The sequence below is a fragment of the Narcine bancroftii genome, chromosome 3, assembly GCF_036971445.1.
Source record: "Narcine bancroftii isolate sNarBan1 chromosome 3, sNarBan1.hap1, whole genome shotgun sequence".
Lineage (NCBI taxonomy): Eukaryota > Metazoa > Chordata > Chondrichthyes > Torpediniformes > Narcinidae > Narcine > Narcine bancroftii.
Genome location: NC_091471.1, coordinates 82,861,363 through 82,873,802, shown reverse-complemented (window position 1 = coordinate 82,873,802; position 12,440 = coordinate 82,861,363). Strand labels below are relative to the sequence as shown.

Here is a 12,440-nt window from a genome sequence, read left to right as displayed (position 1 = left end):
GGGGGTCAGATCTGGAGCTCTGGTTCCTGATAGTTTGGGCTGGAGTTTATGGAAGAGCTAGAGGCGAATGCATTGACACTTGGGGTGTGGGAGGGAGAGAGGAGAGTGTCTTTTGCTTCTCTTTCTCTGCCCACAAGATGTGCCCAGCAATTTCTGCTGATGGCAAATCTGTCTGCCTTATGGCAGACTAATGAAATTTAGTAGAATATTGCACCTGTTTTATTACATGTCATTAAAGGAATCTTGAAATTTCTTCCGTGTGAAAAAGATTGAAACAATCTTTAACCTCCATCCAAACTTTATAACTTAGCTATCAACTCCATCTCTCCCTGTTAACTGGTTTTCCAAATTACCCGATCAATCAACACATGTTCCCATTTATACTTCACATGGAAAACATTCACAAGGCCTTTCCATAGGGGTATTATCAAATAAAATTTAATATCTAAGCCACTTAAGAGCAGATGATCAAAAGCTTGGCAGAAGAGGTACGTTTTAATGAGCTTCTTAAAAATATCTTGGTGTAATTAGGATAGGGTGTCACAGAGTTTTGGATGCTTTCAAGTTTACCGAGAATAAAATTAGAGAGCCATCTAGATGTGTGTTGCATCAGACATCTTAAATGCTGAAGGTTTCTGGTTTGCAATTCAGTGGAGGAGAAGCTGACTTCAGCAAAACTGTATGTCAAGATGTGAAGAATTACTGAATCCATAAGTGGACTGCAAGTTTTCTATGGGAAGCAAATATAGGACTTAAGAACTTAACAGATTCCCTTCTTTTTCAATCTTTTTTTATTGGTTTTAACATACACAAAATGTATAGGTACATATGGTAATAATAATAAAGTAAATTAATATTGAGTTTCAAGTATTAAATAACAATGAACGAGGTACATAGGAACCCATGTTATTAAATGGAAAAAAGGAAAGGAAAAAAACATATTCCTAAACTAAGAATCAAACCCCACCCTATGAGGGCTGCTGGCCAAGTTAGAGTCCTCTACTAATAATAATAACTATGCAGTTATGAAAAAGACTAAAAATAATCAATCTACAAGTTTTGATAGTAATTAACAAAAGGACCCCAAAGAGAAAGAACGTTAAGATCCATTGCAGTAGTAGAACACCGATTTTTCTAGGGACAGATATGTCATCACATCTGATAAACACGGAGTATGAGTGGGAGGGATGGAATCTTTCCATCTCAGCAAAATGGCCCTTCTCACAATGAAGGAAGCGGAAGCCACTACATTGAGATTGTGAAAAAGTCAATATTGGCCCATTCACTCCAAAAATAGCAATGAACGGGCTAAGAGTCAAGTAAATATTAAGAATTAATGATACAGTGCGAAATACCCCTTGCCATTAAAGAGAGAAGGGCATAACAAGAACACATGATACAAAGTACCTTCCTCAGTTATGCACATATCACATTTAGACGAGATGTTAGGATAAAATTTAGCAAACTGAATCTTGAAAAGTGTGCTTGATGGATTACTTTAAAAGCGCAAAGAGAAGAGGAGTGAACACATTTCAAAAATAGAATTCCATGTAGTTTCGACAAATGGTTAGGACTTAACAGATTCCCACAGCTGCATACAAACATGATCTTATTGCAACATTAGATAAAGTCTCTAAAATATTCTAACATCTAATCTTCCACACAATGAACTACTAAGCATCAATAGCCCCTTTTACACTGGCACCTTGTCCCAGGAATTGAGAGCCAATTTACTGGTTAAGGGTCTAGTGGAAAGCGAATCAATTGACACACCGGTGTCAAATCACATTGATGGCCTCAACCCCTAAATAAAAATTATTTCCTCTAATTACTGGCTCATTAATCAACAGAAACAAGTTCAATCAATTTACCTTAAAGCTTGAAATAACTTTTAAAAGAAGTTTTGAATACTTCAATTACTCACTTAAATCTTTATATCAGAGAATAGCTCTGGCTTCTTCCAGCTTCGATAATAACCAAAAGCTTTGGATTCTTCAAATTCTTATTAAATTGCATCTTTTTGTTGGGATACTTTCTCAGACTGAGGAGATTCAGCATGTTGTTGAAAGGTATATTGTGGAAAGTGTACTGACTGGTTGTAACAGTCTGGTGTGGTATTGAGGGCAAACTGAGCCAAATACATCAGAATCAGAATTTCTAATCATGACGTGTCATGAAATTAGTTGTCTTGTGGCAACATTATTGAACATTTCAGGTGCAAAAATTGCTAAATTACAAAATAAATTAGTACAACAAAAGATAAAAGTGAGTTAGTGTCTGAGGTTCATTGTCCATTCAGAAATCTGATGGCGGAAGGGAATAAACGGTTTTTGTACTCTTAGGTGTTCATTTTTAGGTTGCAGTTCCTTCTTCCTGATGGTAGCAGTGTGAAGAGGGCATGACCTGGGTGGTGAGGATCCTTGATGATAGAGGCTGCTTTCTTGGAACACCACCTCTTAAAAATGTCCTCAATGGAGTGAAGACTAATGCCCATGATGGCGCTGGATGAGTTCACTACTCTCTGTAGTGTTCCTGTCCTGTGCATTGGCCCCTCCATACCAGTGATGAAACCAGTCAGAATGCTCTCCTCGGTACACCTGTAGAAATTTGCAAGTCTTTGGTGATATACCAAATCTCCCCAAATTCCTAAATTCCATTGGCGAGCCTTCTTCGGGAATTGCATCAACATGAAGACAGCAGGACTGATCTTCCCTCAGGAATTTGAAGTTCTTCACCCTTTTCTCTGATAACTCCTCAATGAGGACAGGTTTGTGTTCTCCTACTTTCCCTTTCCTGATGTCCATAATCAGTTCCTTAGTTGTGCCAACATTGCATGGAAAGTTGTTGCGACACCACTCAATTAGATGATCACTCCTATATGCCTGCCATCTGTGATTCTGCTGACTTAATATTCCTTTACTTCTCCTGAATTGGATAACTATGCCATTATAAAGTTACAAAGGATTTCATGTGTTCACCATAAAAGTTAGCCGTCTCACCTTCTGTCTGCAACTTCTGATATTCTGTTCCAAAGTCCTATTGTCAATATTTGCATAGGATTACAGGAGTTCCCATTCTTACTGATCATACAGAACCAACTTCTCTTCCCACTCCCATACATTCTCCAGGTCTCATCAACCTGAACCTATCAGTAACATTTGCTAGTATCTTCCACAGAAAGCTTGACATACTTGATATTCTTATTATCTCTAGATCACTCTACTGATCCATTATGCAGTGCTGTAAAAGAGAATATTTCCATGATCTTGGGACTCTACCACAAACTCTGGCCAAGGATAGGAAAAGGATCAGTGATCTTCAGTGAACCATAGAACAGTCTTTGGCAGCATAGTCTTCCTAGGGATGAGTTCCTGACAAGTCCTCCCATTGCAACTGTATAAGGTACTGGTGAGACCGCACCGGAGTACTGTGTCCAGTTCTGGTCTCCATATTTAAGGAAGGATATACTGGCTTTGGAGACGGTCCAGAGGAGGTTTACTAGGTTGATTCCTGGGATGAAGGGGTTGATTTATGATGAAAGATTAAATCGTCTGGGATTGAATTCACTCGAGTTCAGAAGAATGAGAGGAGATCTTATAGAAACATATAGGATTATGAAAGGTATGGATAGGATAGATGTAGGAAGGTTTTTTGAGCTGGCCGTGGAAACTAAAACGTGAGGACACAGTCTCAAGATCTGGGGGAGTAGATTTAGGACAGAGATGAGGAAAAATAGTTTTTCCCAGAGAGTAGTGAATGTTTGGAATTCTCTAACCAGGGAAGTGGTTGAGGCTGCCTCATTAAACATATTTAAAATTCGGTTAGAAAAATTTTTACATGATAGAGGAATTAAGGGATATGGGGAGAAGGCAGGTAGGTGGAGTTAGGTCATAAATTAGATCAGCCATGATCGTATTGAATGGCGAATCAGGCTCGATGGGCCATTTTTGGCCTATTCCTGTTCCTACTTCCTATGTTCCTATTATCCCCTCTGTAACAAATCCCTCTGATCAGCACCTCTAACTATTATTTACCACTTCAATCATTTGAAAGCCTAAAGCTATCAAAGATTTGGACATGCTCACCATCACCACTGTGCTCTTTGATTTACAAAGCAGATTTATGCATTTTAAATGTGAATTTTAAATAATATTTTTCCTCATAGCCTTCATGTTTTTACTTCTCATCTCCATAAGCAGGTCCTATAATTTATTAATATCTGCACTCCAATTCTGGCTGACTAAGTACCCACAACGTTAATTCTGCTGTTAAATTAAGACTAACACAGTAATAAGCCATTTCAGCCCATGAGTCTGTGCTGGCCAATTTACACCCAATTAACCTACATCCCTAATTTGTTTTGAACGGTGGGTGGAAACCGGAGCCCCCAGGGAAAGCATACAAACGCAATACAGACAGCACAGGATTCAAACGACTACACCAACCGCACTGCTCAAAAAGCAGCCTTGCTTCAAATGCCCAGGCCCAAGATCAGATTCCTAACCCAAATCTCTCCATTTCTCTCTACCCTACTTTAGGACATTAAGTTGCTTGTTCAAATCCATCTGCTTGTTTAGGCTTTTGTTCACCTTCACTAAACACTTTGTAAAGCCTCCCAAGGGATTTATCTAAGTTACAATGTTAAATAAGTGACATAAAATGCAAACTGTTGTAGCATCTCACTCCATAAAATACCAGTAACAAGCTCCCCCCAGAGCACAACCAATTGTTCTTTTTTCATCTAGATATACAAAACTCTATTACTATCTCCCATTTAACAGTTAATTTCCTTTGTAAATGCAGATTCACACAATTCTGATTCCATTTAATAAATCCAAATTTGAAGAATGAGAAGCCTCAACCTGTTTTGCCCAGGAAAGAAATGCCAAAAGAAAAAAAAACACAGTACTCTCAGTTGGACAACTGTTTGAAATAAAAGGATGAACCTCTGTCGAGGCAGTACATAATTTTACAAATGCTGATGACAAATAAAACTGTGACAATTAGCAAAGCAAATCAAATAAACAGGATTTTTTTTAAAAGTTGCTCTGCAAACTGTAGTAAGAGTAGCAACTACTACCAGCCAATGCAGAGAATTCATCATTTTCTTCAGCCTATTAATGAAGATATTGGTTCATTGAAAATTGACGGCAGTTACATGCTCTTACAGGATGTTAAACATTCAATCTGATTGTCATATCAATTTATTTCTCAGCTTTGTCAGTCGCCACCCGAAGGGAAAAAAAATCAGATTCCAAAATTAATCATTTAAGCTTGTTTTCTACTAGGTAGCTGTAATAAAATAAATTCTACAAGTTACAGGTACATATCGGGACAAATATCTTAGAAGCATTGTGTGCAGCTCCAAGGTGCCTTTGCATTAATTACATACATTTTTTTAAAAAAAAAGGTCCAACTTGAAAATGGCATCAGGGAGGAAATAAGAATTTTTTTTTATGCTTAGTTGCAGGATTTGAGATGAGATTTGCACAATAAATTTTGGAATGGATGTCCAGCTTGTGCATTTTATTGATCAAACACTATGTACAATGCAGTTAAATGACTAGTATCTTACCAGAGCAGCAACATATACTTTGTAGACTGGGTCAGCACAAACCATAGAGAGTACACTGCAACATGACTCCACCACCACGTCTCCTGAGATATCAGTCTGAGATGATCCATTGGCTCCCATTAGGCAACTAGATCCAGTGTCGCTTCCATTACTACAGGAGGAACTTCCAGTACGGATTTCACCATTTGCCAATAGCAAGGCACCACTAACATCATGTGAAAGACGTCTTAATGCCATCTCTCGTACATTCCAGTTCCGAGAAAAGAGACAGCTAACAAGTTCCATTCCAAATACCTAAACAAGAAAGTGGAAAGTGCAACAGAAAATTATAGATCAAAATCTACAACTGTTAGGAAGACATTTTTCTTATAGATTAATATTAATTTTTCTTTCCAAAAACTATAAGTCTTACAACTACCTTGTAAACATTGCAATTTGTCACAGAACTTCAGCACAGGATTCAAAACATTTAAGGAACACAGAACTTTAAAAAAAAAATAAATGCATTCAACTATGCTGTAGTAGCTCTTCTTGTGCAACACAATAATTTACAGTAGAAGTCTTAAAATCCGAACTGTTCGGGGATTGGGTCAGTCCGGATATTCTGGATTCTCGGGTGGAACTTTTAAAATTCAAAATTAAGGTGGAATAAAAAAGATGAACAGGTAAATTTTGATAGTGTATTCAATAACAAATAGAGCACACTTCATTTATTAAAACAAGCAATTTTAAAAAGAAAAATAAAGTCAACAAGCATGGTCACTTGTTGTCACTGTGCAACTGTGGTGCTTACACACACATGCATGCAAAAGCCTGCTATATTTAAAGAGCTTGAGAGTTTTTAGATAAGTCAAGATTCTCGGGTGATCTGGATTTCTGGACTTCTACTGCAATACCTTTGTAATCCCTCACCCGAATCCAGGGTTCTGTCAGCTCTTTGTAAGAGTGTGGAATTTGTTGGACGCCATAATGATGAAGACTAAAGTCACTGTCCTGCTGTCTTCTCTGTGCAGCTACATCCTGAGACTGATTCGGGACTTGTATTGAACTTTGAGATTCATGGCTTTATAAAGAAAAAAAAATAAAACCATGTTATTCAGTGGTAAAAATGTTAAATAAATGAACATTGATTGCTAGATTAATGGACAACTACTGATATAGATTTTGCTGGCTGAATCAGAATTTGTCAGGATAAAGTCACGAAATTTGATGTTTTGCGGCAAAACACCGAATTTCGTGACTTTATCCTGACAATAAATTCCATATAAACCCCTATTACAACAATAAATTAAAAAGAAAAAATAGTGGTGCAGGAAAAGTAAGGCAGTGTCTTTAGTTCACTGATTATTCAGGAATCTGATGCAGAGAAGAAGATGTCCCCAAGTGCTTGTGTTTAGGCTCCTGTACTTTTGCTTTGATGGCGGCAGAGTGAAGATGGCATGGCCTGGGTGGTGGAAGTCTTTGAGAATAGAGGCTGCTTTATTAAGACACCACTTATAGATGACCTTGATGGAGTGAAGGCTGGTGCCTGTGATGTCACAGGCTGAGTTAACAACCCTCTGGAGATTTTTCTTATCCCGAGAGTTAGAGCATCGATAACAGGCAGTGATTCAACCAGCCAGAATGTTCTCCACAGTACACCTGTAGAAGTTTGAGAGTCTTCAGTAACATACCAAATCTTCTCAAGCACCTCACAGAGTATTGCCACTGGTGAGCCTTCTTCACGACAGCTCCTCGGAGATGTTGACAGCCAGGAATTTGAAGTTCTTGACCCTCTCCACTACTGAGCCCTCAATGAGAAATGGGTCGTGTTCCTCTGACTTCCTCCTAAAGTCCACAATCATCTCCTTGAGAGCAAGTCCAAGACTTGTGTCTGACGATATATCAGGTGCTATCTCTTTCAACTTACTGCTGAGAAATGCAAGTGTAGTTTGTAATAATTTTTTTAATGTTTTTTAAAAAAGTCCAGAGAAATTCAAATGTATAAAAATCCTGGCTGCTTTGATAAGCCAGGAGCACAACTCTTCCACATCAACACTGCTGCCAGGGCCTTGTCAATGAAATATCGAATGCTTTGGCTAACTGTATTCTGTTTACATATGGAAGTTCTGAAGAGCAGAGATTGTGCATGGAGCAGTTTTATTAGCAAAATCCAGGCTAATATTGCAAGCAGTAACTTACATGGAATTTTTTTTTAAAAAACACATGGGGGAAAAAAATGGTTCTTTGTAACATTAAAAACAATTTTTGCCAAAGCTGAACATATTTTTGTTGAATATCTAAGTTAAAAATTGGTGGTAACACTCAACAAGTTAGACAGCATTATTGAAAAAGAGCAATAATTAATATTTCATATCTTTGACCTGAAACAAAGTTAATTTCTCTTCCCACAGATTCTGCCCATCTTGAGTGTTATCATTTGCTCTTTTTTTAAAAAATTATTTTAGCTTGTATTTTACAGGCAATTGCTCATTTGTTCCTGATCTCCAGATTTTATGCAATGGTGTGCTCTCAAGCACTGATAGCCTTGCTGGAATTAATGGCACAAATTTCAGGCACTGTGGAGACAGGCAAGCAAGTAGAGATATCCTAATTGTTCTGTTAAACAGACAATTTAGAACAAAGAAAATAATATTACTAAGTCACATCTGGAGCAAAGATTTTAACTAAGACTCCAGGCTTTGTTTAGCAAATACTTAAAAAAAATTCAATACAATTCATGCAGTTTAAAGTCTACATACAAACAATATTTGAATAACAAATATTATCAGCTGGTGTTTTTGCACCTTTCAGAACACTTTGCTACCCATCAGATCTCCAAGATGCTACCCTTTTACAGCACAAAACGTGATGAATTCCAGTATATCTAGAGTGAACAGGAGTCATCTGAGGGAAATACAGTAGTTTCATGCCAGAGGGTGCAACTTTTACAGATTGTCACGATAAAAATCAAAGTATTTAGGGTTTAAAATAAAGCAAAACAAATGAAACAAATGAAAAGTAAAAAGATTAAAAGTCATAAATCATGAAGCACATTTTCCCACCTGTGCAGTTCATGAGATTTCCATTTGGCTCTACAAAGAGGACAGATTAGAGTCTCCCGGTTTCTTCTGCATTCTTCAGCCCCTGGGATACAGTTCATCAAAAATGAATCACCTTAACCATGCAGTATTGAAAAGCATAAACTAGCAGACACATTTTTATGCATATTATTCTGGTTTCAATTTCAAGACAGTTTTATAGAACATTGCATCTTTTGTTTTTTAAACTTTATTTAAGATTTTATAACATGAATAACATATAGAATTACATTTAAAAAAATTAAGAACAAAATAATAAAATTACAATACAGTATCAGTAATCTAAATAAACTATACCTTCCCCAATAATTATTACACATTAATAACCCAACTCAAATTAGTCCAACCCCCCCTTTCCCCCCAAAATAAAGAGTGAAGAATTAATAAAGTTAATAATATATGTGAGAAAAAAACCCACTTACAAAAAAACAAAAACATAACCGATTAAAATACTAACAAAAAGAAAAGTAATTAATACTAAGATATCAGACTTAAAAAACATATTTAAATCAAATTTAAATGCATATATTTAACAGAGTTAAGATGAAACATATATTTAACTCAAACTTAATATAAAAAATTAGTAAAGTTAGTAACATTGTCTATCAAAAATTCTTAAACAATAATCAATTCTTTAAAAAAAATTGTAGCATGAGAAAAAAAAGATGAAAAAAACAAATGTTTTCCCAAGTGAATGATAAAAATAACAATGTGCAACGCCACATTTAGAATTCACACTCATTTTTGACAATTGGATTTCTGCTCAAGTTTTTTTTCCCAAGAAATGTTGATCGACATGGTTATAGACTATGGCACAATAATCTGGCTACTATTTGTTGTCTTCAAGAGCAGTGAAATTAAACAGGTCTGCACCACATCCAGAGTGTTTAAGATTTATGTGGAATTATTTTAACAGCTATTTTAATGTATTCTTAAAATGAAATGCTGTAATTCCCATTTCAGGAGTTTCCAATTCAAAATCATTTTTGGCTACAAGATCAAAGACCAAACAATGAAACTCTCAACCAAAAACAATAATATCAAATTTCACTGAAGTTATATAACATCAGCACATTTTTTAAGAAAATATTTACTCAACCATATTAATTGGATAGAAAAGGGCAGTCACCAACTAGGTAAAAATAACAGGAAGTTAATTCTTTGATCTTCAAATCATAATATGCCCAATTTCAGCTTTCAGGTTGCTTGCTACATTTCATCTGCTTTAAAGCTACAAGTTGAAAAAGTCATCAGAAACTTACAGATTGACATGCAGTGATGGTGAAGTTTATTTCTGCAGCCTTCTTCGCACACCGTTAAGCTTTCTTCATCCAGCATATCCAGCAGACAAATGGGACACATTTGTTCTTCTTCATCTTTCAAGCTACAAAGATTTTTTTTTAAATCCTGTTAATGGCTTTATGAATTTTACAAGTTTCAAAACTTTTTCCTGTGGATGGACATACCAGATTATTAAAATCTACCTCCAAGTATCTGGCCTGGAGAATATGAAGAATGAAACTGTGTTTTATTTCAAGTGGAAATGCCTGAACTTGATAATTGTACACAACTCATTAAGAGGCTAAACACAAGTTCTTTTTTTTTTTTGCAGAAGAAAAGTACTTGCAAGAGAGAACTATGGTTCGACTCCCTCCTGCAAAATGCAAATCAGATCTCCCAAAGAACAAAACGTTCCTTGAGGTTGGAAGTGTGTTGAATTGGGTTTGTGGGCTGGGAGGAACAAGGGAGAGAAGGAGGAAAAGCAATGGAAGTTTATAAAGGATTTCCAAAGTGAGACGTGGAAATACAATAGAATGGATCTATTTTTTTTTACTAAATTTAAAGATTAGTGGTTAATCCCATTGAAAGACATCTGTTTAAAAGAGATACAGAGAAGCTGCTTCTCCTAGCTGATAAGCTTACAACCAAGACATCAAAGTCTTGCAATTACAGATCAGCTATTTACATCGGAAATATGGAAAGATTTATCATCCTGGGTTTGTATCGTGAAATACTCCAGTACAGTACTAAAAACATTAATTCCTGGAATTTCCAAAACTCTCAGGCTTGCTATTTTCTTGGCAACATTATGCTCAATTTAAATTAATGCCAACTTTAATGACTCAGAACTCTGACATTGTATGCCAGATAGCAAAAACAAATATTAATCACTTTTTCCCAATTTATTGAATGCAAAACAAAGATTGGTGTGTGCACAATAAAATTGAATGTGAAATATCAAGTTTAAAAACTAACTATTTATCGAAGAGCAAAAGACCATACTTTTAAATTGCAGGATCAGAAAAGTTGCCCAATTATAAACTATTAAATAACTCAGTTATATTTTACTTAAAAAACTATTTTATTGCTTCCTAGTGAGAAAGTACACTTAATAATCATTCATTTGTGTGTACAGACAGGGCATCCAATGGAATAACAGGACACCTGATTGAATTTAATTTTTCACACCTGCAGTCAGCAGACCAGTTTTGTAATTATAAAAGTTTCACTGTAGTTATAAAAACAATCTTCAGGACATTAGAAAAATGAGAAATAAGAATAGGCATTCAATGTGCTTTTTAATTCATAACTCAAAACAGGTCTCATTAATTCTCTCAAGAGGATGCAAAGACCCCACAATTCTAATGGGAAGGCAATACCAGGATCATCACTCAGCCATCATTTTAAAAAAAGCAGTTCGATTGTGCACATAGCTAATGGCATCTAAACTTTAGAAATGCACAACTGATTAGAAAGTGCTTTGGGATATCTGGAAGTCAAGCATTACAAGTTTTCACTTTCTAATTAAGGACAAATTTCTCTAGACTTTTCTCTTCTCCACATCAATGCACCATTCCATCCTGTATGGCTATACATTCCAATACCCACCTATTTTCTGAATTGGATGTAGATGTGCTGGATGAAGCAGATATGTGTGAGTTAGACATACGGGAAACAAACTTTTGTATGGTACTACGTGATGGTGCTTTGATACGAGAACTCCGTCTGTTATGGTACTTCTGAAATAGGCTCTCCACCTTTGGAGAAAAACAAATTAATTCTCAACTTCAAAAGCAAACATTTCATTATATTTTGATTAAAACAAATCCTTTTGCATAACTTTTAACCTCTCCATTTCATGTTTCTGAAACTGCTAAGGTCTTCTGTACAGAGATTGAACTAAGTAACAAGGCCCTAGTCAAATTTGACACATTTCTTCAAGTCTTTCAAAAACAGAATTTAGTGACTATGTATTGCCAAAAAATGCAACCCCCTTCCCTAAAAATATCTAGTTCTGGAGGAGAACCACATCTTCAGCTGCTGTTCTTTTCCTCAGCAATCCACCTCTCATTGGCACAAATCACTATCTAAGTTTTCAATCAATTGGCTGCCCGAGAGGCAGCTAAGAGTAGCATAGTAAAGCAGACAAAATTATTCCTTACATTACAAATTTTGCTCTATATGAAGTCATCAGACCCTGATGTTCATCATTATGTTCAGGGTCCCTTTACTGGTTCATGAACTATGTTAAGTATCAGATCCATTAGCTGCTCTTCCACAAGTATGTCCATAGTCTTTCCAGCGCCTTCCTCCTTCACCTATTAGGAGGCAACATCCTAACTATTGTGCAAACTTTCTCATTATCCTTTATGAATGATCATTTCACAATATGTTGAACAAGTCCGCATGTAACTGCCAATTATCTAAATATATCTTTGCATTGTTACAAGTTTGTATTAGAGGTGAGACAATACATTGAGGCTGAGCTAAGTATTTTGTTAGCA

The 12,440-nt window shown here is 36.1% G+C and overlaps 1 protein-coding gene across 3 annotated transcripts in view; it reads right to left on the bottom strand.

The window, feature by feature from the left end:
- The window catches only part of map3k1 (mitogen-activated protein kinase kinase kinase 1, E3 ubiquitin protein ligase), a 125,594-nt gene that overhangs the window by 32,418 nt on the left and 80,736 nt on the right, over positions 1 to 12,440 (bottom strand). For all 3 annotated transcript variants that reach the window (XM_069924417.1, XM_069924416.1, XM_069924418.1), the window contains 5 exons: positions 11,545 to 11,693; positions 9,918 to 10,039; positions 8,620 to 8,701; positions 6,488 to 6,638; positions 5,576 to 5,869 (listed from right to left, as the gene is read on the bottom strand). In XM_069924417.1, coding sequence (XP_069780518.1) covers positions 5,576 to 5,869; positions 6,488 to 6,638; positions 8,620 to 8,701; positions 9,918 to 10,039; positions 11,545 to 11,693 — 798 coding nt within the window. The remainder of the gene's footprint in view (positions 1 to 5,575; positions 5,870 to 6,487; positions 6,639 to 8,619; positions 8,702 to 9,917; positions 10,040 to 11,544; positions 11,694 to 12,440) is intronic.